Source organism: Netta rufina, assembly GCF_964035555.1.
Source record: "Netta rufina genome assembly, chromosome: 2".
Classification (NCBI taxonomy): Eukaryota; Metazoa; Chordata; class Aves; order Anseriformes; family Anatidae; genus Netta; species Netta rufina.
In genome coordinates this window covers 35556558-35582834 of record NC_140124.1, presented here as the reverse complement: position 1 = coordinate 35582834, position 26277 = coordinate 35556558, and the positions used below count along the sequence as shown (strand labels likewise).

Below are 26277 nucleotides of genomic sequence, written 5' to 3'. Positions count from 1 at the left end.
CAAAGGTAAAAACTTGCTCTGCACCACGGCCGTATCCTGCGTTTATTATTCTCAAAGCCCCCCATGCGTTACCTACTAGTTCATAGAGCCGCATGGAGCCCTGTCACACATGTGCCAGCTCACCTTCCCCGTCCTCAAACCTTCACCCTTCCCTGGTGAAGCTTTGAGCCTGCCAACAGGGTGTCCTGAAGGGTTGGTTGAAAATGGAAATATTGGAAAACTGAGGGAAATTGAAGGTTTGGGGCAGGACGGAAAGAAAATCACGGCTCCACGGTGCTTCTTGGGTCTGCCTGGATCAGCCCAGGAGGAGAGGGGACGAGGAGGGAGCCTTGCCCGCAGAGAGGGTCTCAAGGCGAAGGGGTTTCGAGAGAAACCCGCCCGGCGTGCCTGGAGACGCAGCCGTGCGGGGAGGCGGCAGCGCTGCAAAGCTTTAATTTGAAAATTATTTACCGGCGAATGAAAATTTTCAACAGCTGTCTTTGATCCAAATAAAAAAGCCCCGCTTGCGTCCTCAGCAATTTCAGCTCTGTGGGACCCGTTGTAATTATATTATACAGATGCTAGCAGTCATGCTCTACAAACTTGACGGGTCTCTCAAAGTCATTCCTAACTTCTGCTGCCCTGCTATTTTGATTTCCCCCGGTCGTTTTCGTAGTTTTTCTCCCTTTTGCTTTTGTTGGCTTTCGCGTCTCGAGAATGAGATTTAGTGGGAATTCTGGTGCATTTTCAGACGTTGGTTGCCAAAAAGAGAGGGGGAAAAAGTAATTGGAAAGAAAATAGAGGCAGGAGGGAAGGAAGCATAAAATGTGGTCTGAAGTATGAACGTTGTATTTTTCAAGTTAAAGTCAGACAAGTAAATAAATCGCTGCATAGTACCCCGTAAGAGAACTACTTTTTCTGCGTTTTATTTACATTTCCTTAAATCAAAGCCAATATCTTAACATCGAAATTCAGCATCGGAAAGGAATGCGAGCACTGTGCTATTTTTTCCCCACCCTGTTTCAAAGATTTAATTCTTTCTAGGGATGAAGAGTAACTGCCACTCCCCGCTTTCTAATAAGAGCCTTCCTATCAAATGTTTGTCTACAATGGCATTGTTAAACTTACTATGATTAATTATTTTTTTTCCTTGGGCAGTAAAATTATATTAAAATTAAAAAGTGTTTATGCATCGTCATACTAAGTAATAACTTGGCACAGCGTGCTCCATTATAATCGTGGATAAATTACGGCGAGAACAGATTCCAAAACAACAAAATCCTGTCTAGTAGGAACCACATCAAGATACTGCTTAACACACAAGCCATAACCGTGGAGTGCTCCCAGGTCGCTTATAACTTATGAGCACCGTTTTATCACTACCTTTTACTTCCCGGAAAAGCTCAGAATGCAAAGAGAGGTAGTCCAGCTCTCCCACGAAAAAAATAAATACAATGAATCCCGCCTGGAGGATTATTTTTAAAGCGTGTGAGAATATTGCGGTGACGGAAACCTTGCAATCTGTGCTCGCTCGCTGTTTCCTCGACTGAAAAAAAAAATAAATAAAAAAGTGCATTCAAATGAAAAGTGCATTTTCAGACGCCGGGGATCCGGCGTTGTTTCGTAGGCTACAAAATGAGATATTTCGGGGGGCTATTTCAGAGGCAGCGTTATGCTGCTGTTTGACCAACACGCAAAGGGAGGGGGAAGTAAATAAGGCGGTGGGGACCGATGTCTGGGTCTCCTTTTAAGATTTATTCGGTGAAGGCTTTTTGAGATTTTTTTTGACGGCTTGGCAGGGAAAAAAAAAAAAAAAAAAAGGAAAAAAAATAAAGCTGCAAGTGAAATATTAAAAAAAGGCGGCGGTACAAAACAGACATGTAAAGCTAAATACATGAAGGCGCATATTTTACAGAGACCCCGAAATACACTCGCCCGACTAATCTATTCGGTTCTATATTATCAATATTTAAGTCTAGACATTGGTTATATTTGCTGCTCCTTTCTTCTTGCATCTTGGTATGTTGTCACCAGAGGAGCAATTTATTGGTTTAATGTCATCTACTTCAGCCTCTTTGATCTTCTAAGTCGTCGTCTTGTTTGCTCCGCGTTCGTTTAACTTCTTGGGCCTTTATTCCTTTCCAGCAGCCTCTTCTGCCGGCGTGTTCCCCCCTTGCACTTCGCAACCGCAGGGATATCGTCTAATATTGGAATAAATGAACGAAGGAGCCTCTTTCTGCAGATTCCCCCTTGCGCCTGCGAATAACGACTGCGTTTTCACGTGCTTAACACTTGGCAAATATCTAGATAGAGCCGCCACATTTGCATACTCCGAAGCACCAATATCTCAGGGACCTCGCCGCGGAGAATTTACTCGCTTCTGTCAGTATCCTATATTCATGGGGCTGCAATAACCGCGCATAAAGAGTCCCAAAGGGTGCGTGCGTGCTCGAGGTGTGTGTGTGGGGGGAGAGGGGCTTCCACGTTTACAAAACGTAAAGTTTAGGGTCCGTGCGAAATATCACCAAGAACAATTTTAACTGGTGAGAAAGTCTTTGTACACGGGGCACCAAACTATAATTGAAAGGAGAATTTCCGGGGCAATTCCATTGTGCTCCTTCCAGTTTATGATGTGCAATACAGGCAGGCAGTAAAAGCTGTCTTTACCAGGACTCCCTGTCTGAGGGAAGGAAACTCATTTTACGATCCGTTTAAAGGAAGGGCACGGTGCAGCATCCTCAATGGAGAGCCATTCTCATTGTTGGGGAGCCGAGTGTTTAGAAAAGCAGCAGCAACGTTCCCCGCGGTCTGCGCGTAACGTTGCCGCCTCTCGCTGAGGACTGGAAGGTGCGTACGACGGAAAGGTAAAGGGGACATTTAGAAAAAAAAAATAATAAAAAGTGAGGCGATTTGCAGACGATTCCTTTAATTTAGGGAGCTTGCTTTTTTTTTTTTTTTTTTTTTTTTTTTTAGGGATTCCCCCCCCCCTTTTTTTTTTTTTGTGTGTTTTTCTTTTAAGGCGTCCAGAAAGTTGCCTCCCCGCATACTTTCCCTTTCCTCGATTTTTTTGTTGTTTTACTTTTCTGCCGGGGGGGCGGGCTGTGCTGTTTCCCAGGGGGGACGGGAGGCTCGGGGTCCCTCGAGGAGTGCTCCCCTCTTTGCTCCCTCCGCTCCAGGACCGCCGGCGGCAGGCGTGGTGGGGCCGGGAGGACACCCCAACAGCCCCCCAGCGTTTTAGGGACGAGAGAGCGCTAATAAGACTAAGCAATACCAACACCCAGCTCTTTGACTCCTTTAAAGCTTTTTTATTATTATTATTTTTAATCCCCCCTCCCCGTCTAACGAGGACCACATGGCTTAAGCCCTCCCCGCGGCGGCGGAGAGGGGCGGGGGGGGGGGTGCTGAGCGCCCTCCCCCGCGCCGGGAGCGGCGGCGGGGCCGTCGGGGGCCGTCGGGGGCCGCCGGGGGGCCGGGGGCTGCGCCTCGACGGCGCGGGGCGGCGGCGGCCCCGTCCATGGCCGGGCACCGGCGGGCCGCGGCCGGCACCACCTGTGAGGCGGGCGGGGATTGGCGGGCGGCGTCATATGACCGGTCACGTGCTGGAGGCAGCTCAGTCCAAAAGAAAATGGGGTTTGGTGTAAATCTGGGGGGGTAATGTTATCATATATCACGCTACCTCGTAAAACCGACACTGAAGCCTGCCGGACAACAAATCACAGGTCAAAATTATGAGCTCTTCGTATTATGTGAATGCGCTTTTTAGCAAATATACGGCGGGGGCTTCTCTTTTCCAAAATGCAGAGCCTACTTCTTGCTCCTTTGCAAGCAACTCCCAGAGAAGCGGCTATGGACCAGGCGCGGGTGCCTTCGCCTCCTCCATGCCCGGCTTGTACAATGTGAACAGTACCATATATCAAAGCCCGTTCTCTTCCGGATACAGCCTGGGCTCTGATGCCTACAACCTGCATTGTTCCTCTTTTGATCAGAACATTCCCGTCCTCTGCAATGACCTAACCAAACCCAGCTGTGAGAAAGCGGAGGAAAGCAACCTGCACAACCAGGCTGAGGCTAATTTCCGGATATACCCCTGGATGAGGTCTTCAGGTAGGGGCAAGCGGAGAAAGAGGGCTGGAGCTGTGGCAGCCAGGCAAAGCGTGTCGCCAAAATTACTGTCAGCACAGCCTTTATGGTTTTAATTATAGCCGAGGCGCCATTGCGTAGAAAGCCCGTGGCATTGTATGTAAATGAGTATCATAAAACTTTTTATTGCCCAATTAATGGGTTCTAGCCTCGTAAATTTATTTAACTCCATTCGCTATGGAATTTTAGCATCGAGTTTATTTGCGCTGTTTGCTGGAGGAGCGTGGAGAGTTGGCTGCGTGCTCTCCGAGCCCCCTCGGGTGAGTGTCTCCCCTGCCCTCTGCCCATGTCGGGCAAGGAAATCTCCCGCTTGCTGGGGGAGGCAGAGGGGAGAGGGGCGCTCAGGAGCGGGGGACGGGCTGCTGAGGGCTTCGCCGGCCCACGCCGCTGAGCCACGCCGCCCTCGTCCCCCTGCCCTTTCCACGGAGATAAGAATCTATAGAAATGGACTAACAGGAAAACGGGGAGGGGGGGGGGGGAGGAGGAGAGGCTGGGGGGAGGCTGGGGGCGAGAGTGTGTGAAAAACGAGAGCTCTCTTCTGGAGCTAAATGCGATGTATTGTTTACGGGCCGGGCGGGGTAGGGGGTGGGGGGTGGAGGGAGCCCCCGACATTAAAATAAAATAAATACAGCCCAGCCTTCCAGATTTTTATTTCCCCTTGCGAAACGCCGAAGTCTGGAAGGTTTTAGGGAAATACATCGCCTGGGGGAAAGTTCCTCCTCCCAAAAGCAATTTCCTCCCCCACCTCCTCTCCTGAATGCTTTCTCTTCACTTTTCCTATGTCTCAGGCAACTTAATTTTTGCCCTGCCTGAGCAGGACAAGTCGTGTAGCTGAAATGTCTTTGTTAGGGTAAAGTGTGTGTGTGGGGTGGAAGTGAGAGAAGGAAATTATTCACTCTCGCTTGGCCGGTTTTAATTTTTGGTGGGTTGGCTAGTTGGTTTGTTGTTGTTGCTGTTTTTTTTTTTTTAAAAAAAAAAAAAAAAAGTAGAAATAGTGAAGAAAAAAGAAAACTTTCCTCTTCTCTTCCTGCCTAACTCCTGGACGTGTGTGCCTGCTTTCAGGTCCAGATAGGAAGCGAGGGCGCCAGACCTACACCCGCTACCAGACCCTGGAGCTGGAGAAGGAATTCCACTTCAATCGCTATCTGACTCGGCGGCGGAGGATAGAGATCGCCCATGCCCTCTGCCTGACAGAGAGGCAGATCAAAATCTGGTTCCAGAACCGGAGGATGAAGTGGAAGAAGGAGCATAAGGAAGAGAGCTCCAGCACTCCGGCTCCCAACGAGCCCACGTCAGCAGCACCGTCTGTTGAGAAAGTGGAAGAAGACGAAGAAGAGGAAGACTAGGGAGTCCCACTCGAGGAAGCAATCTCTTACTATAATGTATGCACGTGACAGTTATAAAAGCTCCCTTTAAAGAAAAAAAAAAAAAAGAGAGACACTCACTGTTTTTATTTAAAAAAAAAAAAAAATCAGTTCCCTTTAATAATCATCTTGCAAGCAAGCGTTTGCAAACATTAAAGCGTTTCTTGGGTTGGCTTTCCAGCCCTCTCTCCACTCTCCCGTCCTCCCCAAACCTACCCTGTGCCGAACTCTTCGGTAGTATCTCCTAAGCGCATCTTACAATCATTTTATTTTTCGTTCACCCAAGTTTGGGTGGGTTTGTCCAGGGGACATTTCAGTGGGAGAACTGCTGCTTGCACATAAAGTAAACGTGACCTTCCGAAGTAACTACCTGACTCAACAGTCCCAATCATATTCTAAGGGGAAAAGTGCATTAGGCTCACATTAAGAAAAACTACCTAATTTTGAATAAGTAGCTCTGCACTTCTTTTTTTTTCTTCTTCTTTTTTTTTTTTTTAATTTTATTATTGTTAGAAAAATATCATAACTAACAGCTACACTAACAAAATGTTAAACAGCAAGTGAGGGAATAAAAGATATTCCACAAACCACTACAGTCTACAGCAATGATTTGTACTACCTATTTTCCAGACTACCTATATATCTTGCTCCGCCTACCTATCTTCGAAAGTATACTGTATTTTAGTAGTCAAAAGAAGATAACGTACTAATGTGAATCGCAAAATGCTTTTAGAAACGTAAGTGTAATTGTTCGAAAAGCACGCATCAATAGCTTTGGTATAGAATTTGGTACCGAAAAGGCTGAATATATTTAAATTTAAAATAATATATTTATTCCAAAGCAATTATAAATGAAAACCATATGCTGCAATATATCTTTGTTCTCAAATCTTTACTATTCCGAGTGAGGAAGCAAACACATGCCAATATTGTACAAAGCGGTTTATTATCTTCCGTTGGCTTCTACCTTAGGCTGCCTCAGCTAAAGGCCGTTTTCGTATTCTAGGCTGATCTTACTTAATATAGCTGAAAGTGTTCTTTGAAAAGTGAATTTAAATGACCATGTAACCACCTTTAAAAAACAAAAACAAAAACAAAACCTGTTTGTCCTGATTATCCGAATGTGTTAATATGTAATACCGTGAATTTTCCTACAATAGCAGATACTGTATATTTGAACAATTTTTTTTTGTCATTTATATTTGTCTTGGAGCTCATTTGTAAGATCATGTCATAAATTGGGAAGTATGTAATTAATTGGGAAAGTTTGTAGCATGATGTATCGTTAAGAACTCTGTATAAATCCGTCTCGAAGGTTGGCTAAAGTTTATTCAAAAAATTGTATGTTACAATGTGTTTCGATGTGTTCGTTGTGAACATTTGGATATGCCGTGTAAGTATTGGAAGTGGAAAAAAAATGTCTGTGAACTCTCTTTGGAAGTGATACCGTGTTCAAGTATCTCCCACGATAAATGTGTTTTATGTTACACAGAAAATAAATATGCTTGTTGACAATGAATTGTGTTACTTTATTAGTGATACAGTTCGAAGGAAGCATAAAAAAATAATTTACATGGACAAATAAAGAAATTAGACCACATTATTATTTTTTTTTTTTCGTAATCGGTATGAAAAAAAAAAATATAAAATCTTAAGTGATGAATGGATAGGAATCAGTCAATTTCTCTATCTCGACTTCATGATTTTTTTCCCTAGCGCAGTTGATTAATAAAGCGGAAAGCCTTCTGTATGGGAGGGCTTCCTTCCACCGTGTTCCAGTGTCCTCTTGAAATCGCGATCCCAGCCCAGGCGGCCCGTGACCAAGCCGAAATCGTAGGCAGTGCAATAATATTTAGAAATGAACAAAAAGTGCGATGCGAAACTTCCAAGTGTAAATGTTCGGGTACGCGCCGGCGGCTTTCTAGATGCGGGGGATATGAGAATGGGATTAAAAAGGGGAAAAACAAGCCTGCTTTAAAAATAGATAATTTTTTTCAATGTACCACATAACGCCAAGTTGATCAAATATTTTCAATCATTAAAAAAAGAAAAAAATGAAAATAAGAAAAAAATAAGCCCGATAAGTCCCTTTATTCGACCGGATAAATACAGGTAGAAGGAAAGCATCATTTGCGCAGAAGTTCCTTTTTTCTGCTGCGCTCAGTTCCTGGTCAACGTACTAATTGTAATTTTAATAAAATTAGTGCAAACTCCAGGTCTTTTAAAAAACTCCAGAGCTGCCTCTGTGGTAAGATGGCGCCTCTCTAAGACCTGCCTCTTCTTAGTGATGAGGAAAAGGCCATAAATCCGTTGTTGTTTATGAAAATTTACAACTTTGCAATACAACTTTATGAGTTGTTCGGTTTTTCCATTGGTCGTTGTCGGTCATGTGGATGGTAACCGTGAACATGAACTTTTTTATAATTTCCCTTGCGAGAATAGAGCCGCATTCTTTTGCTGAGCTCTGTCCTGCTTCGGATCTCTCTGGCTTTCAATCCCCATTTCATTTGTTCTTTGTAAGGCAATAGTGAACAAAGTGTGCGGAGGTTCGGCATAAGCAGCCGCCTAGAACACAGATCCGGGATGGCAATTTCCAGTTCCCCCGCTGGAAGGTGTGGCATATTGGATTCAAAGCACTGGCGTGGCAGATTTTCAACTTGCAACCTGGCTAATTTCCTGCTTCTTCTGGCACCAAAAGGAGGGCGATTCGTCTCCTGTGCAGCCAAAGCGACAGCTGTCAAAGTCGCAGGGGCTCCTGTGAGCCAGAACCTAAAAGGTGAGAAATGTATATGACACTACCGTAAGCAGGGAAACATGGTTTAATACGTTTAAATATTAGACATGTGCAATTAAACCAAATGGAAATGCTACCGGCCAAAAATAGATGTGGCCACAGCTCAGCTTATTTCGGTTTAACCAGTGCATGCAAAAATATGCCTAAATAAAATGTCTACTTGCTATTATTTAATAGGGAAGCCGTGGATTTTTCACGAAGTTTATTTCTGTTTGTATTTGCCTGGGGGTTGCTGTGACATTCAGCTTATTTTCAGGTTTACAATATCAATCCGAGGAGATATTTAATATTTTTTCCCCCGCAGGATGAAAAAAAAATAATTATATAGAAATATAAAAGCTGTAATTTGTCTTTCGCAGCATTAGCTTAAAGTTCATTTGCGGCAGCTGAATTGTAGATGTAATTTATTTGTGATTATTTCGAGGGGGGTTGAGGGAAGGAAAGAAAAATCACACCAATCAGCACAATGTCTCCTCAGGTTATTTCTAGAGCGGGGAATGTGGCTTTGATTTTCTTTATCAGCCCGGGCGCTGCCTGCAGCAGCTCCGCGCCCCGCGGCGGGGCCGTGGGAGCAGCGCCCCGGCAGCTTTGCGCGCCCCGGTTGCGCGGAGCGGGTTTGGCGGCGGTGAAACCGATTTCAGCGCCGGAGACGGAGATTTTCCCTTTCTCCCCTCGGCTCGGAAGAGGGGCTCGGGCGGGGAACGACCCCCGGGATGGAGCCCGGGACCCCGCCGCCTCCCCGCTCCCTTCCTCTCGGTGCCAGCCATCACGGGTGAGCGGCTCGGAGCGCTGGAAATGTGCGCTGTTTGTGCAGCCGGGCTGCTAAAAGCATCGCATTTGCATTGCATTGCGGTATCCGCCGGAGTGGAGCTGCAGGGAGCGGCGGATTATTTATTGCGGGGCCGCGGGTGCTCAGTGCTGCCACGGCGTGGCCGAGCGGCGGAGGCGGGCGCGGAGCGGAGCGGCCCCCGCAGCCCCTGCGAAGGGCAGCGCTGGGAGCGCTCCTGCGGGAGCCCACGGGGGGGAAAAAAAATAATAATAATTTTAAAAAGACTGAATTTTAAATCATACTTTAAAAAAAAAAAGAGAGATTAAAAAAAAAAAATCCGGCCTACCTCACCTCTATGGCAGCATCAAAGCTCGCTCCCGGGTATTCCGGCAGCTGCCCCCTCCCCTTCCCCTCCGCTTTTCCCTCGGTGTGTGTGTCAACTGCAAAATATCACGCTGGGCAGGACGAGCCCGAATCCCCCCAGCGAGCTCCCTAATACCCCTCCAGTCTAAACACCGGGTCGCGTTGCCCAAACTGTTTGGATTAGAAGCTATTAGTTAAAGGTTGTTTTTGGGGACGCTGCCGAGCATGAGAAGGATTTGTAAAGTGGATTTGTATACGAGGAGAAGGAGGCTTTGAAGCTTAAGAGGGTAACTGCCCCCGCACCTGCATCCGAGGGTGGCTGGAGCCGCTGACGGGGATCTCGGCGCGGGGAGGAAGGCGAAATGCTTGGTGGAGGAGGCGCTGGCCGTGCGGGGAAGTCCGCAAACAAATAAAAGGCGGATGGGATAAGTGGCCGTGGCAAAGTGTGACTTTGTGGCGGTGGCAAAACGCGCCGGCTGGCTTTCCGGGAAGGAAAAGTGCTGCGAAATGTGTCCGGGAGGGCCAGAGCTCGGGGGTAACGGGTCGGTGTAATTTGGGGTTTTCTGGGGGTAGGGGGAGGAGCGGAGAGGACGCATGAATGTGACCGAAGCGGAGATTGCAGTGCAGATTGCTTAGCTGTCACTGTAAGCACTCTAACACGACCCAGCCAGGCAAACGTGCACGTTTAATTCCTTACAATATTATGGGATCAACGAAGAAATGTTTTCGCTGCCCGCGGTCGGCCTTTGGGCGGTTTGATTTGGATGCGAGCAAGAACTTGAGAAACAGAAGGAAAGAGTCAAAGAAAAAAAAAAAAAAAAGACAGAGAGAGAAATAAATCAGTGCGTAAGCAATGCTATAAAATGTAAATATAACTAAGCCTTGAGCGATTTTTCTAGTTTGGTCTCCGTGCGATGGATTCAAACAAAAGGCCGTCTGGCCACAACTTTTTCAAGTAGGGGCGGTGGGCTTCGCTTGCCCCAAGTCTTGATTTTTCACGGTGCGTTTTCGTTCTGACCCACGTTGGCAAAAATCTGCTCGTTTTAAAACCTCTTTGTGCTTGCCGTGTTGTGTGCTTGTTTGCTGTCCTTCCCCTCATTTTATAACTCTGTTTGCCGAGAGCATAAAACTTTTTTTTTTTTCTTTTTCTATTTTTTTTTTTTTGAGAAGGCTGGCTTGCAGTAAATACACGTTGCTCGAATGACCTCCCAAAGCCTGTAGCTAGAGAGATGTAATTCTACCAGGTGTGTTTATGGATTAGCTGGGATGAAGAGGTTAAGGAAGTTGAAAAAAAAAAATCGGAGGCAATCAACATCTGAATGTGAAAGTCCAGCTGAGACTGCGAACAATACAAACTATTGTGGAGAGATGTTTTAACTCACTACTGTTTTATAGGTATCGTAATCCGCCCCCGGAAATGAGATAAATAGTCCTCCAACAACAACAAAATTCGCCTTTTAAAGCTACTTTAGGAAACGGGGCTTGCATGAATACCACTTTCTGCCAGAGCACGTTTAAAATTAGGCTATTCAATCGGTTGTAATGGGAAAGGATTATGAGTAAACACAGCTTGCAATGTACAACCTCGTGCTATCCCCAGGAACTGCAGGGTTACGGCTGAATTAAAAGCGTCTCAGCGAATTTCATCAGCACTGTTACTGTCCCTGCCCTGGGCCAAGAATTATATTTCCGCTATGGGGTAACTGCCATGTTGAAAAATGAACGTGGAAATGCTTGTTTCATGTATTTTTTCCCTCTTAAAGACACACATCCGCGCTTGATCCAATTATTTGGAGCAACAACGAAACCGATTGGCTTCTGCTGACTCATTAGCGGGGCTATATTAATTAGGAATAGTCCTACTGGCTCGTTTTTGAATTTGAATGTTTGATTCACTCAGCTCCACTTTGGCGGGGGGGGGGCTCAGGGAAGGCAGACACGTGGAAGTTTATTTGGGCTGCTTGCGGGGCTCCGAGGGCTCGCCCGGCCCTTCCCAGGGCCTTCCCGGGCACTTGGTGCAAACCAAAAATCCCCTTCCCCAGAAGGCCGCCGCCTCCTGCCCCAGCCAAAACCTCGGCGTTAATTACCGGAGCGTTCATTAAGACACGAGACCTCACCCACGCAGGAGGTGCAGCCCCCGACACAAAAGCTGGCGCTGGGGCTGGAAGCCTCAGCCGAGGGGCGGCCGCGGAAAATCGCCTCCAAGCCGGAGGGTCTCGGCCGTGGCATGGCGGTGGGATGAAGGGAGAAGCGGCGGCCTCGGGGGCTCAAACACCGGCAAGACCCCCCCCCAAAAAAAAAAAAAAAAAAAGAAAAAACCACCAGCGCTGCACGGTGCTGCGCGGAGCCCAGCTCCCCCTTTTCACGTGCTCCAAACTTTCCCTCCGCAGCATCCATCACCTCCTCCCGAGGGCCAGGGGCCGGCTCTCCCACCCTGCGCGGCTCCCGGGGGGCGGGGGGGGGGGTCGCCAACTTTTACCGGCCGCCCCCCTTCACCCCCCACCCCCAATTAAACCGCCGGGGGCAGGGGGGTCGCGTCCCCATCCTCCGCTGTCACGGCGCGCTGCGGCTCGCTGTATTATTATAATCATCATCATTATTATTATTATTATTATTATTGCTGATCTTGGGGCATCTCCCCGGGAGAGGGGCGGCGCCGCCGGGGCCGGGGGCGCGGCCGGTCCCCGCGGGCCGGGGGCGGCGCGGCGGGGCCGGGGCTTGCCGGTAACTTCGCGGCGCGGTGGCGGCGGCCCCGGGGGAGCGGGCGCCGCTCGCTCTCCCATTGGCCGCCCCGCCGTCAGCTGCTCCTATTTTCTGCTGTCGCTTTTGGCGCTCGGCCATCCAGAAACAAACCACTTCGATGACTACTAATAGTTATAGCCAGATGTACTAATACACAACAAATCACGGGCCGGGCGAGGGGAGAGCAAATGAGTTCCTATTTCGTGAATCCCACTTTCCCTGGGAGCCTGCCCAGTGGCCAGGACTCTTTCCTCGGGCAGATCCCCCTTTACCCGGCGGGCTATGATGCTCTCAGGCATTTTCCGGCTTCGTACGGGGCAAGCAGCCTGCAGGACAAGACTTACACCTCACCTTGTTTCTACCAACAGTCCAACACCGTCCTTGCTTGCAATCGGGCTTCCTATGAGTACGGAGCCTCTTGTTTTTATTCGGACAAGGAAATTAGTAGCGCCTCTCCCTCCGGCAGTGGCAAGCAGAGGGGACACGGGGACTACCCGCACTTTTCTCCCGAGCAGCAGTACAAATCGAGCGGCGTGCAAGCCAAAATTGTAAATGACGAAGGCACCGACCGGAAGTACACGAGCCCTGTTTACCCCTGGATGCAGCGGATGAACTCCTGTGCTGGTAAGGCATTGAATGCAACGGGGAGGGGAGGTGCGGGGGGGGGACAGGAAAAGTTTCTTTCCCCCGGATTTTTGTTATTTTTCAAAATTTGTTCCCCTTAGATAGAGTCCGGGCTGCTGGAGAGAAATGGCTTCTGCAGGGCAGCGTGTAACGTGAAACCCTCCCAGGTTATTTCAGCCCTGGCACACTGGCACCCTGCGAGCGGTGGCCAGAGCCCTGCTCGGGGGTCCGCTGGGGAAAGTTACTGCGGTACCCCTGGGAAGCAGGCAAAAAAAAATATAAAAATAACAACACCACCACAAGAGTGGGAGCAGAGAGCTTTCGCCCCTCTCCTAAAGCCACCCCAAAGCTTCTGCTCGGCTCCTTCATTGTCAGAGAGCGATGTAAGGACTATGCCCTCTGCGCTGAGGATGCAATGCGTTTGTGGCACATTCCTCCTCGCCCCCCTCCCCCAGCTCGTTAGCGTGGAAGGATTGGATATTGGGAGCACGTTTCTGGGGCCGTGTGCGCACCGCCAGGGCACGGCGGATTTTCTCTGCCTTACAAGTGAACTTCACAGAACCGAACTGTTCCGTCTAGGAGTGGTGCTGGTGGAGAGGAGAGGGGGGGGGCTGCATCGGGCTGGCACTTATTTGGAATCATCCCATTAACACGTTTCCTTGCAGTGCTCGCTAATGGCTCCCCCGCTCTCCCCCTCCCGGGTTTACGCTTGTTGGACTGTGGCTTGCCTTTCTTTTTTGGAAAGTTAAACTTTCAGCAAGACCATTCTGATGCTGCTTTGCAGTCGAGGGCAATAAATTCCGGAGCAAATGGCAAAGGCTGTTCTATGATCTTTAGCTGATGTCTATCGTGAGACTTAAATTACAGACCCTCCGTAGCCATAGCCACGGCGATAGAGCGTGTTTGTGTAAACACACGCATCTATGCACGCCCGCAGCCACCCGCACACATGCGTGCAGCTCCCCGGCCCGCACACGTGTGTCTGTGTGTGTGCGTGTGTGCGCACAGGCTGGCTGCATGCAGAGGGCAGCTCCTGCTCGGCGATTTATAAGGGTGTTACCTACCTCGCTTCCCCTAGGTCCACCTTACTGACTCGCTTTGTATCACGGTTACCCCAGAAGCACGACGCACGTCCGCTTTTACAGCTGTTCAGGCAGGAGAAAAGGAAAAAATAGGGACCCAAAAAAAAAAAAAAAAAAAAAAAAGCCTCCAGAAAATCAGAGCACCCCCTCCAGCCCCCCGCCCCCATGAGATTGTGCCTACGAAAGGAGGCAGAATATACTAACCGCTCTTTCTGGTCTGAAATCACTGGGCCCTGTCCAATGCGATCGTTTTGTCTTTACTTCTACAGGTACAGTATATGGAACTCATGGGAGACGAGGGAGGCAAACTTACACCAGATACCAAACGCTAGAGTTAGAGAAGGAATTTCATTTTAACAGATACTTAACCAGAAGACGACGCATTGAGATTGCAAACGCTCTCTGCCTTACTGAACGCCAGATTAAAATATGGTTTCAAAACAGGCGGATGAAATGGAAAAAGGAAAACAAATTCATAAATTCCACACAACCCAGCAGCGAAGAAACAGAGGAAAAGTCAGGGGAGTAGAACCATGTTTAATAAACGCTACCAGGCCTTTCCTTAGCGCTTACTGTTGCTATTATTATTTACCTTGTGTTCCTTCTGCTACTAAAATCCTATAGGTTTGTCACAGCCTATTAATTCCCAAAAGGCTTGGTGAAAAAGATGTACATTTGCAATCAACTGTGACTTTCTCTAAAATACGTAGAAGTCCTAGCTTTCGAGCTGCGGTCATGTATATACATAGCCACTTTTCCAAAGCGTAAATGGTGTTGCTTAAAGTATTAGAGACACGGCCCAGATTTTTAAATATTTGAGGGGAGCATGTCTATGTGGGTGAGTGTCCCTGGCGTGCCTGTGTGAGAACAGATAAGCTAGTATTTTTTATTATTTTTTTGTGTGTGTGATTATGAATGTGCATATTGTAGAAATACGAGAGATTTTAGAAAATCTTGGCTTTATCTTTTTACTAGTTCTCGCTACGGCGGGCCGTCTCGTTATGCTATGTTTGGGATTTTATGGTCTGTAGGGGAGAAAAAAATAAGTTTTACACACGCATAAGATATTTAAATAGTAAAAAAGAAGAAAAATACTGTAAAAAAAATTGTTGTATAAAAAGTTGCGTATAAGCTTGCAGTTAAAGCGAAAAATGAATTGCAGGGAGGTTTCTAAATGCCGCTAAACTGACTCTAATCTGCACTACTGGTATTAAAGTAAGAGCACGGCGTTCAACTTTAGGACGAGCGAGGGAAGAGGTTTTGAAGCGGGCGAATTTCTGTGGTTCCCGTTGAGCTTATACCGAGATTTCGGTGAGCTCGGCTGTACACTGAAGGGGCTTTGAATTATGGACTACGTTTCTTGGGGATTTGTGGGCTTGGGTCGGTCTTCTTTTTTTTTTTTTTTTTTTTTTTTTTTTTTTTCCCTTCCTATTTTGAATTAAAAGAAAAGTGTCTGTCGGATTAACTCGGAGATATTCTCCCCAGCTTTTCTGGTATCTTGATTCACGTTCGCATTTCCTCGCACTGAGAAAAAAAAATAAAAAATAAATAGATACTCTAAGGAAAAGTAGCTGCGATAACATGGTTCCATGTCGAGTTCTGTGTAAGTAATATAGGCGCAGTGAAAATTTTGATTAATATATACGTTATAGCTCTCTCTATTATATTGTGCGTGTGTGAGTGTGCGTGTGAAGCTGTGTACAAATCCACTTGTACACGCATCGAGGCTCTTTTGTTTGCAAGGAAGCGCAGTTTGGGCGACCGCTCTAAACATTTTAAAAGCCACATCTCGAGAATCCTAATGCAAAATGGCTACCACCGGCTTCGTATTTTTTCTGGGAGGCAGGAAAAGTCTCGGCGACCGTGCAGCCGCCTGGAATTTGCCCCCCTAGCTAGGAAAAACGCCGTGTCCTGCCCGCGTAGCTACCTGCCACCGCCGGCCGGCGGGACCCGCTCGCCTCTCGAAACCCGCTGCGGGGGAGAAAGGGGACGATCATAGGAACCCCGACAGGGACTCGCCCGCGGCCGGCATCCGACGATGGATCCCGCAGGATCTGTGCGTGCCGCAGCCCAGCCTCGCCCGGCCGGGGGGCACGGAGCCCCGCCGAGCTGCGGCCGGGGGGCGGCGGGGAAGCTCCGGGGGGCGCCGGGGAAGCGCCGGGGGGCGGCGGGGAAGCGCCGTCCGGCGGCCCCTTCCCTTCCCCGGCGGAGAGCTCCTCTCCGCGCCGCCGTCGGGGGCCGTCACCCCGGGCCGACCCCGCGGAGCCGCCGCCGTGCCCCGCGCCGCCAGCGGGTGGCGCTCGAGGCCGGCGGACGGGCGGGCGGCGGCGGCGGCGACGCGCGGCGGCGGCGCGCCCCGGGCCGCCCGCGCCCTCCCAGCTCCCCCACCAGTGCACGAGTTTACCTCTAGAGGTCATCAGGCAGGATTTACGACTGGACAACAAAAGCACGTGATTTGAAGCCGTACCCCATATTTGGGTGCCTACGTAGGAGGGAACCAAGTACATGTCCCAGTCATTTCCATAATTCATCATAAATTGTGCAAGGGTGCTATAGACGCACAAAACGACCAAGAGCCACAAATCAAGCACACATATCAAAAAACAAATGAGCTCTTATTTTGTAAACTCATTTTGCGGTCGCTATCCAAATGGCCCGGACTACCAGTTACATAATTATGGAGATCACAGCTCGGTGAGCGAGCAATACAGGGACTCCGCCAGCATGCACTCCGGCAGGTACGGATACGGCTACAATGGCATGGACCTCAGCGTCGGGCGCTCTGCTTCCACCCACTTTGGTGCCAATGAGAGACCCCGCAGTTACCCGGCCAACACCACCTCTGCCTCGACAGAGCCCAGGTACAACCAGCCCGCGACGTCTTCCCACTCGCCTCCCCCTGACCCTCTGCCCTGCACCGCCGTGGCCGGTTCGCCTGTCAGCGAGAGTCACCACGGGGTGAAAAACTCCCTCGCCAACTCCACCAGCACTTCGTCCAATTCCAGCAGCAACACGCACATCAGCAGGGACGGGGTTGGCACCTCGTCTGGGACTGAGGAAGACACTCCAGCAAGCAGCGAGCAGGCAAGTGCCCCGACCGACCAAAGCACAGCCCAGCCTTCACAGCCCCAGATCTACCCCTGGATGCGAAAACTGCACATAAGTCATGGTAAAGCAAATACCCTGTTCTTTCTTTATTTCTCTGGAGGAAAAGCAGCCTTTAATGTAAACCGGGTGTCTGCGCCGAGCAAGGTCGGGGAGAGGGGGAGAGGAGGGCGTGAGAAGCGTGCAGCCTCCGCGCACAACTCCGCTCGCAGGGAAGCCCGCTCCGTTGTCTGGGCAAGTCCCCCCCGAAAGCAAAGCGCACGGCCCCCCGAACACAGCCCGCCCGGCTCCCACCGCCGGCCCCAGGCTCGCAGGGAGCGGGGGAGCAGCAGACGCCTTCCCGGAGGGGGGACCGAGAGCGGGGGCTGCCCCTGGCTCTGCTCTTCCAGGGGGATCCTCCAGTGGGAACAGCGCTGCCGACCCCCTTTCTTTTGCCGAGCCGTGGTAAAAAGAGAATAGCCGAGGGCGAGGAGGGCACTTTACACTGCCGGGAAGCCGGGGGGGAGGGGGGCGAGCACCCCCCCGGACTCCGGGGGAACGGGCAGAGGGGCGCGGGGGAGCGCAGCAGCCCCCAGCCCTCGCTACCTGCCGTGCCCTGGCGGCCAGGGGAGCAGCCGGGGGCTCGCCGCCTCCCGGAGCCGTCCCCAGCTCGGCCGTGGGAAAGGGCTGCAAGCCTCAGCCTCGCTCGCCCAGCCCCGAAAGCCCGGCGAGCGTCGCGGGCATCCTCCACGCCAGCTTAGCTGGGGGAGGCGTTGCGGGGGGGGGGAGAGCACTAAGCGCTCGATGAAAGAGTAGTTTTCTCTTTTTGGGGGAAATCGAAAGCAAAATCCGAGCGAAAACTTCCCACGACCACCAAAGCCCCCCTCCCCCAAGCCTTTTCGGAAAGGGGCTGGAGGGGGAAACTTGTTGAGCATTTATCCAAACCAGAAACAAAACCGAGCAGGGCTGAGAATAACGGTCCTGGTGGCTCGTAGCTGCAATAAGACACGAAGGCTCCAAGTCGCTGCTGAGAATCTAAATCATGTACTTTTCTCTTCCAGACAACATAGGGGGACCAGAAGGGAAAAGGGCTCGGACTGCTTACACCCGATATCAGACCTTGGAGCTGGAAAAAGAATTTCACTTCAATAGATACCTGACCCGCAGAAGAAGGATTGAAATAGCACATGCTCTTTGCCTCTCAGAGAGACAAATAAAGATCTGGTTCCAAAACAGGAGAATGAAATGGAAAAAGGATAATAAGCTGAAAAGTATGAGCATGGCAGCTGCAGGAGGGGCATTCCGTCCCTAAGCATTTGATCAATTAAAAGTACTGAGCAGTATTAGCTGACCCTGCGTCTCATGTCAGTACTAAGTTGACTTTCTAAAACTTCCTTGTGTTACTTCTGTGAAGAAACCCTGTTCTTGTCGCCCTTATTCATCTTTTAATCATGAGCCTGTTTATTACCATTCTCTCGCGTGTATAAGTAGATCTGCTTTTATCGTACATTTCTTTGTCTTGAATGGCTTTGTCTTGAAAAAAATAATAGATGTTTTAACTTATTTATATGAAGCGAGATGTGTTACTTGAAGTAACTGTTAAAAAAAAGCAAAACAAAAAAAGAAAAAAAAAAAAAAAGGAAAAAAGAGAGAGAGAGAAAGAAACCCTCCCCCGGTTTAGTACAAATGTTATGTGTTGCACTCAACCTGCTTAACTGTGCATGTGTGGTCAAGTGTTAATGTCTGTATAGCTCCAAGCTGTTAAAAATATTTTTATTCAAACTACCTATATAATTCCTGTGTAATTAATGCTGTTGTAGAGGTGAAATGATGAAATCAACTGAACTTGTCCTACGTGTAGTGAATAGTGAATCTGTGACGAAAACTGTGATTCCAAGCAGTATGTCCTTGCTGTGCCTTTGTATATGACTCTTTGCACGAACTCTTAGAAGTGGCTCTTATTAAGCGCAGCTTCTGTGATGTATGTTTTTTTGTGAACAAAGTTACAAATATAGTCAAAGTCTGGCTGTTTGAGCAAACTGTGATCAGCTTTTTTTTTTTTTTTGTATTTGTTTTTAAAAAAACTGACTGGAAATCAACAAAAAAAATAAACTTTCTATTGTAAAGTTTTCGTGATCTGGTTTGTGCAAAGCAAGAAGTTGTGCTTCCTGATTTGCCTCTTAGAAATATTAACCCGTGCAGAGTTTGTAATAATATTTTACCTGGCTCACGCTGCACGTTGTAAGAGGTAGAGCTGCATTTGTCCGATACCAGTATTTTTAATTGAAAGTTTTACCATAAGTTCCTCCTTAATGGTTTCTGGCTAGGTGGAAAGCTGCATTGCAGGACCACAATCAACACCCTTTGTGGGTGAATCAACTGTTAGTTGTTTGCTGATGGTTGAAAAAACATGTGCTTTGTTAAAACACCCTGCTAACTCCAAGATGTGTTTGCATCGCTCTAGATTTTCTCCTGTGGTTTCATTAAGTATATTTGCAGGACAGCCACGTTAGAGCCCTCTGCGTCTATTAGTAACACTCGATAGCCACTTTCCCACTTTTCGCCCTTTACAGATTTTTTTGGTTTTCTTCGCTACGATTAGTTTTCTATAAACGCAATGTTACTTACCCCATCAGAGCTTGAATGGTTAACTCTTCTGAGCTTCTAAGAGCAACTAAAGATTTGCACATTTACTGACTGGTTACATTGATGCCTTCCCTTAAAAGTTATAAAACAGTAAACTTTATAAGCCCCAGTTCCGGCTATATGACATTTGGGTGCCAAATGAATAGGGTTTTGTCTATGAATTAGATCGTAAAATCATCCATAGCACAGACAGATAGGCTCACTGGCTATAAAAAGTCACGTGGTGCCATTAAAGTAAGTTTTATGGTTTTGGGGAGTTGACATCCAACATTATATACCACATAACATATAATCTCACTGACGCTGGACTTCATTTGACTCTTTTGCAGGCTACGTGTGCCTCCTGGCCATTCAAATTGTCAGTTTTAGGTACAGAAGTATCCAAACCACAAGTTCTCAGTACTGTATGAAAAATGGCTCCTTGCAAGTCAAGGTAAGTTTTGTGCACAAGTTCCTTAAAGTTTATTTGTACAGTTGGGAGCCGAGGCTCTCGCTCGCTCGCTCTCTCTCTCTCTCTTTCTCTTTCTCTTTCCCTTTCTGTCCGCCTCGAGCCTTTCAGGACTGTCCCACCGAGCCCGAGAGGCAGGAGCAACCACTAATGATACAGGTTGCGCTGCAAATTCCCCCATCCCTTCACTCGCAGCAGCTAGCGCTGTATTTTAACGATCAAATCAAAGTAAACCACAATAAGCGACTTTGGCAGAGATGGATTTTGGGGCCTAGCTTTAATCACTTTGACTACCGCAGAAGATAATTACTTCCTTTGCTCCAATAGACTCTCCAAGTTTGGAGAGGTTTTGTTTAGCAAGGACTAGTTACTGCAGGCGATTAAAAAAAGGGAAACAAAATAGATAGGGCTTGATATTATCTGGGCAGTGTCTTAAATAAGCATGATAGAGGTGGAGGCGTGCTGATATGGTAATAATCTTTGGATTGGCAAAATATGTTGCACATCAGAGCGAGTATTAAAATGGCACGGACTGCACTGGAGTGCTTAAGATTCCTATTTTCTGCGATGGGTCGTGCAGAAAGCTTTAGCTATGTGTATACGTCCATCCGCGAGTGTGTAGTGTCTTGTGAGTGAGCATATTTAGAACATTGCTGTAACTTTTTCCAGCTCCTACGTGTAAATATACAAATATAAATATATGTGAATCGTGCGCGTGTGCATGCCTGTACAAATCTACATATGCGCCTGTATAAAGCTGGGCACATGCATCTGTTTATCCAATACCGGTGTATTTATGCATACAAAGGGTGTGTACGTGTGTATACATATATATGTTCCTGCGAGTTTTTTTTTTTTTTTTTTTTAAGCGAACCAATTGACTGTAACTTGTAGCATTAATACAAGAGACTACAGGTCATTAGAGTGCTGCAAATTATGAAATACGGGCTTGGTTTATTGAAGATTGTAAATATCCCCATAGCTCTGCTCTCTCCCTCTCTGCCTTATATTGCTGGCTGCCATTGTGGGGTAGGCCCCAGCTGCATGTTTACTTCCACATTCTTTTTATTTAAGTGGACTGTTCTCACTAGAGTGTGATTACTCAGCAATAAACTTTATGGCCGGATTTAACTTTAGTCTTTGAATTTCCAGGACTTGAATGAAAGGGTGAAAGGAGCTCTGTCTCTCTTTGGGTAGCTTTAAGGCCTGATCCTTACCCTTAGAGAGAGGGATCGTGGGGGTGTGGATGGACTATTCGGGGGCTGGGGAAGAGATCTGAGAATTAGCTCCAAAATACTTCTGTATGCAAACCAGTTGTGGGTATCTCCGCTCAGGTTCGGATCAGAAGGGATTCAACGCAATCGCTTCTGCAGGTTGCATTGTTTTCCTCGATGTGTCATAAACTCGAGTTTCAAGAAGAACTGGGCGGTTTGATGCGAGATGGGAGACAGGCTTTGTTGTATTTTGCTAGCGCTACCCAGCCTGAAAGCTGCAGTTTGGACGATATGTGGCACTGAGAGCAAAAAGAGAGGAAGGCAGAGGGGTACAGGAGGGTGAGGTTGGCGCGTACCTCTGCAAGGTCTGCACAGGGTCCACGACTGACATTGCTGACTGATCCCTTTCTTAAATCTGTCTCCCTTTCATGTTAAAGAAACGGTAGTATATAAGGTTGGCTCAGCTCAAAGATTTCCAAGTTTTACAAATATTTAATATTTGTAGTCAGCCTCCTGTGTAAGATAAATGAAGTCCGAAGCCTTTGTGTCTGTGGATCTTTCTGTGAGCACTAAACAAACACACATGCATATGTTTTTATATTCAAAAAATGGGAAAGGCTTTAAAAGCGCATATCCAAATACAGATTTGAAAATTATTTCCGTAATAAACAGCTGGGGATTTTATAGTACACTAGCTGTCACAGTTTCATCAATAGGAATACCAGAAAGTTTTTTTATGATAGGCGTGTATTATATTATATTATGTGCCATAAAAAATTGATAGTTCGAGGCAAAGGCATGAAAGGACTTTAAAAGTTTGGGCTTCATTCATATACGTGTCCTTTTCTGAAGGAAAATCCTGTTCTTGTTACAGAGAATGATACTAGGCGCGAACCATTCACTATTACTCAATAGTCGACAACATTGCGTTATTTGAATTATCTGGTGAATATACAAACACACCCCCACACCCTTTCAACTAATATTTTTGGAACCTGGATATCACCCCGCGCTGTAATGGTCTAAAGCGAAAGATTTGGTCCTATTACTTTCACATTTTTGGATGTGCTTTCTAGAGTACATTCTCGTAATGCTGGGAACAGAAATTCAAGAACTATGGTGAAAGAAAAAATATCACGAAACCCATAAGCATATAAACCCGCACGTACTGCAAGAAGCACACTAAAAACAAGAGAAAGTTAGCTAGCAATGACAACTTCTCAATATTTTTGGCCCTGCCTCGTTCTAAGCAGAGCAGTCGAAGTCACTCAAAACCAGAAGCTCATTAAGATTTTATAATCCACTTTTTAAATTTTAAATTCAAACAACTCCAGACTGCCGAACTCTACAAAAATATTCCCAGGTCCTAATTGTTTTCTGAGTGAAAAATGTCATGGAGAATAATCGCCTGGAATCGAGAGAGAGGTCTTATCTGCGCACATTATTTTTCTGCTGTGTTTTGGGGATTAATGCGTGCGAGTTTGTTTTACTTTAGGCATGGCAAGTGGCGTTGAGCGCACTGAAATATAGTTTACTTAATCCTCTGAAAGAAATACTTGAGTGTAGTGTGTCATGTCTAAGCGTTAGGCCAATTAAAGATTAGGCAACTCTCTTAATGTGTGTAACTAGTGACTTTGTAAGTCGTAACTTTCTCTAAACCAGAAGTAGAACAATTCGCTTGAAAGTCATCCGTAAATTACAGTTCTGAAGCGCTTCCTAAGCCGCGCAAACGCCCTAATTGCAGAACATTACGGGGAAATTATTATTCTGCCATTTCCTTACGTTTAATAAGTGTGTATCTGTGGAAGGGTGACAATAGAAGGGTTTGCAATCTGCTCCATGGGAAATTGAATGGAACAGATCAGGAGGGGCGGATCAGGAGGTTTCGATTTCAAACCCTGGATACTGGAGCAATGCCTTTTCCCTCCCCGCAAATACAGATTTAACGCATTAAAGGCAGACATAAGTAAATCTCCTGACCAAGTCAAGGCATCGCCTTGCTTTCTTAGCTCTTTCTCTTGCCTGCCATTAAAATATCCCCAATTTGTTGTTAAAGTTGCTACCCAGAGCGCAAAAAAAAAAAAAAAAAAATAATAATACAGCTCCCACAGCCGCCTGATCATCTTCGAAAATATTATTCCTTTCAAATGAAAGCATCCCCACTAACGTCTCTCTGGAAGGCACATACTCATGGACCATCATAGTCACATGTTCGTGTAGCTACACGCACAAACAATATCAAATCTGACACGGAGAGCGTGTAAAATTTGCTAGGATTTCGCCTTATAGCACGCATAAGGAATCTTTCCTATAACCCCCCAAAAATGTCTTTTCAATAATAATATTTGCTATGAAGGTTATTGGGTAATTATTGCAATTTTGTGGAACAGTCCTTGCTTGAGGTGAAGTCTGTCTCTAGATAACAAATGGCAGCCCGTGCAGTTCACTGCCAGGTTAAGTAAATGCAGAAAAGATAAATCTGCACACCCTAGGAATCACCAGCAGAGCTCGCTTTAGACCAAGTTCACAGTCAACTCGTTTGCCTAGACAAGGCTTCGCAAACAATTAGAGTTGTTTCTTTATGTTTAAATCAAGGAGAAATGACTAAGACCCTAGCAGCAGAGAGCTGCAGCTTTTCCCCCAACGCCAGTCTCTACATCCTTCCAACCTCACGCCCAGAACTTACCCAGCATTTCACCTGCAATTGTAACCATATAGCGCCTTTGAGTAACAGGCTTTCCTCCAACGCTGCCGAAAGGGTGTGCAAACTGATTTAACAGCACTTTACAAAGCTGCCAGATTAAAGAAAAAAAAAAAAAAAAGCAATAATTAAAAATGCAAACGTATCCGATTTCTCAACAGCAAGAAGAAAAAAAAAAAAAAAAAAAAAAAGCCCTTAGAAAGCGGGGGGAAACGGCAGAACTATTGAAACAAACAGTGCGAGTCTCTTACTCCTAAAAGAAGCTGCATAGCTTTTGTATATCTTTGTGGTTAAGGGCGTTACAACTGCAGGTCAAAAAGTTGAGGGTCAAAAGTTTACGTTTTGCACCACTCTTAGTCATTCGCCCAGACAGAGTTTGATGTCAATGTTATAGCCGAGATCTTGACTATCAGCACAAAAGATAAAATAGCTTTGAGTTACGTGTGTATCACAGTATGGACTCCAGGTGAACCCTACTGGCTGAATGACCTCAATTACCGAGGAAAGGATAGAAAATTCCTCTTTTCAAGAGTAATACACGTTGTATTTCATCTTGAATTATCGGCCACATTTGTGTCTGAATATCTCGGGTTCAGGCGCGGCAGGTAAACACGCATGTTACCCCCACGCCAGCCGCTGGTGCTGCCTCCTCCGAGAGTCAGGTAGCAAAATGTTTCACCCTTGTTTATTATATAATAACCCGCTTTAAGAGGTTTAATGTTAAGCCTTCTCACTTTGCAAAATGGCAGGAAGATAAGATAGGAGCAAAGCTATTAACGTGTGTATCGATCCTAGCCGCGTCTTTGTTTTTGCTCTCGTTTCTGTAGCGACCACTAAACTGTGCTTAAACAGGACATGCTGCAGATAATACGGGCGGGTTATATGTTTAGTCCGAGGGAGCTCGCTTAAAACCGCGGAGCGATGGGGCCATGTTGTGCTACCGATGGAAAATATTGTGGAGAAGCTGGCGCCCAGCGCGGCTCCGTGATTTGGATGGACCTCAGAGCCTACTGGAATTACCCGAGGCAGCAGTTGCCAGTGAAATGGGGAGCAGGAAGGGATGTTTTCCCTCCTCTCCCCCGCCAAGAAAAAAAAAAAAAAAAAAAAAAAAAAAGTTTAGGGGAATTTCTTTGCGCAGAGAGTTATTTCCACATTGCTGGGATTTTTTGTTCCCAGTGCTGCCTCGGTGTTGAAGCTTTAGCTCCTCGGCTAGGCGGGTCTGGAGGGAGAAGTGGCCAATATTGCACAGGGAACTGCATTTTGGGGAGAGCACTGCAAGGCGCCGCCGGATTCAGGTTGCAATGATGAGGATGGAAGGGGGAAAGGAGATTCCAAAATATTGATAAACAGCTGTGAAAGGTGTGGAGGAGGGGACAATGCCATGAGGAATGCAGAAAAGGAGCGCACCTCGCCGCCATCCACGCCTTTCGACCCCAAAGGCAGGAGGCTACACCGTCCTCGATGCATTGGGCACGCGTGAATTATTTGCCACAGACCCAGCTGGATCGTGGCAGCCGGGCGATATTTCTTGGGAAGAAATTTGCGAGGTGTTAGATTTCAGATTAGCCAATGCTGTTATTGGAGATTTTGCCCGAAGTACCTGCCGAAGCGCAGAAAAGGTGTGCATGCAAGTATTTGCTCGGCGTGTAGACGTTGCTCGCATGTCCCTGCTGCTGCTAACTTGCAGAGAGCCCTGGCATTGCGCGTTTGGGGAGCCTTCCCTCACCGGAGATATTGTTTAACCTTTCACATCTAGAGTATTTATTTGGTGTAAGAGCGAAGCCTGATAACAAGCTAAAAGCCATAGCCAAATATCTATTTTGTTAAAGAATAGCAGGCAGATTGTTTCCAAGAACAACAATGCGTCTTTGATACACCCAGAATGAAAGCTGTTGCTATAACTGGGTTACTCAAGAGAAGGTGACTGAAATTCATTTGCTTCCTTACCAAAACAATTAGCTTCTCGAATTCCATATTTTTCAATCCAGTCTAGAATAAAAATATCAATGGGAATAATGGGAATATTTTCAAGGAAGCTGAAACTTCAGCAAATATTGAATCTTCTGAGTCGGTGTCTAGATTATTCCTTAAAAAAAAAAAAAAAAAGTTAATAAATTGAGACAAACTATTTCTCCCCTTTCACTCTCTGCATTCAGCACACTGCTCTCTGGTATGGAAGGTATGGTCAAAAGACCATTCATTTCAAATCCGGGCACAAATCACATTTTCTGTGTGTTTATTTAACCATGCCAGGACAGAGCGAGCAAATCCCGCCAAACATCCAGTTGTTAAGAAGAGAGCCAGTGCCAGTGAAGTCCCCGCTTACA

At 47.0% G+C, this 26277-nt stretch overlaps 3 protein-coding genes across 3 annotated transcripts; all 3 read left to right on the top strand.

The window, feature by feature from the left end:
* The first annotated feature begins 3615 nt into the window (after positions 1–3615).
* HOXA7 (homeobox A7) lies at positions 3616–7060 on the top strand. Its single transcript, XM_084307025.1, has 2 exons — positions 3616–4083; positions 5182–7060. Exons 1-2 carry the CDS (start codon positions 3708–3710, stop codon positions 5463–5465), a joined length of 660 nt encoding a protein of 219 aa, XP_084163151.1. The 5' UTR covers positions 3616–3707; the 3' UTR covers positions 5466–7060.
* An 872-nt stretch (positions 7061–7932) lies between these two features.
* On the top strand, positions 7933–14543 carry HOXA6 (homeobox A6). Its single transcript, XM_084282911.1, has 3 exons — positions 7933–8259; positions 12518–12775; positions 14127–14543. Exons 1-3 carry the CDS (start codon positions 8067–8069, stop codon positions 14384–14386), a joined length of 711 nt encoding a protein of 236 aa, XP_084139037.1. The 5' UTR covers positions 7933–8066; the 3' UTR covers positions 14387–14543.
* Positions 14544–16314: 1771 nt separating this feature from the next.
* Positions 16315–19034, top strand: HOXA5 (homeobox A5). Its single transcript, XM_084282910.1, has 2 exons — positions 16315–17026; positions 18003–19034. Exons 1-2 carry the CDS (start codon positions 16465–16467, stop codon positions 18251–18253), a joined length of 813 nt encoding a protein of 270 aa, XP_084139036.1. The 5' UTR covers positions 16315–16464; the 3' UTR covers positions 18254–19034.
* The last annotated feature ends 7243 nt before the right edge of the window (positions 19035–26277 follow it).

What these genes read in the sequence shown, in the direction of transcription:
- HOXA7 (XM_084307025.1), top strand. Translation starts at nt 3,708, where the DNA reads ATGAGCTCTTCGTATTATGTGAATGCGCTTTTTAGCAAATATACGGCG. An exon ending in CCCCTGGATGAGGTCTTCAG is followed by an intron (nt 4,084 to 5,181) that starts GTAGGGGCAAGC and finishes GCCTGCTTTCAG; the next exon opens with GTCCAGATAGGAAGCGAGGG.
- HOXA6 (XM_084282911.1), top strand. Translation starts at nt 8,067, where the DNA reads ATGGCAATTTCCAGTTCCCCCGCTGGAAGGTGTGGCATATTGGATTCA. An exon ending in TGTGAGCCAGAACCTAAAAG is followed by an intron (nt 8,260 to 12,517) that starts GTGAGAAATGTA and finishes GTTTCTACCAAC; the next exon opens with AGTCCAACACCGTCCTTGCT. An exon ending in GCGGATGAACTCCTGTGCTG is followed by an intron (nt 12,776 to 14,126) that starts GTAAGGCATTGA and finishes TTACTTCTACAG; the next exon opens with GTACAGTATATGGAACTCAT.
- HOXA5 (XM_084282910.1), top strand. Translation starts at nt 16,465, where the DNA reads ATGAGCTCTTATTTTGTAAACTCATTTTGCGGTCGCTATCCAAATGGC. An exon ending in AAAACTGCACATAAGTCATG is followed by an intron (nt 17,027 to 18,002) that starts GTAAAGCAAATA and finishes TTTCTCTTCCAG; the next exon opens with ACAACATAGGGGGACCAGAA.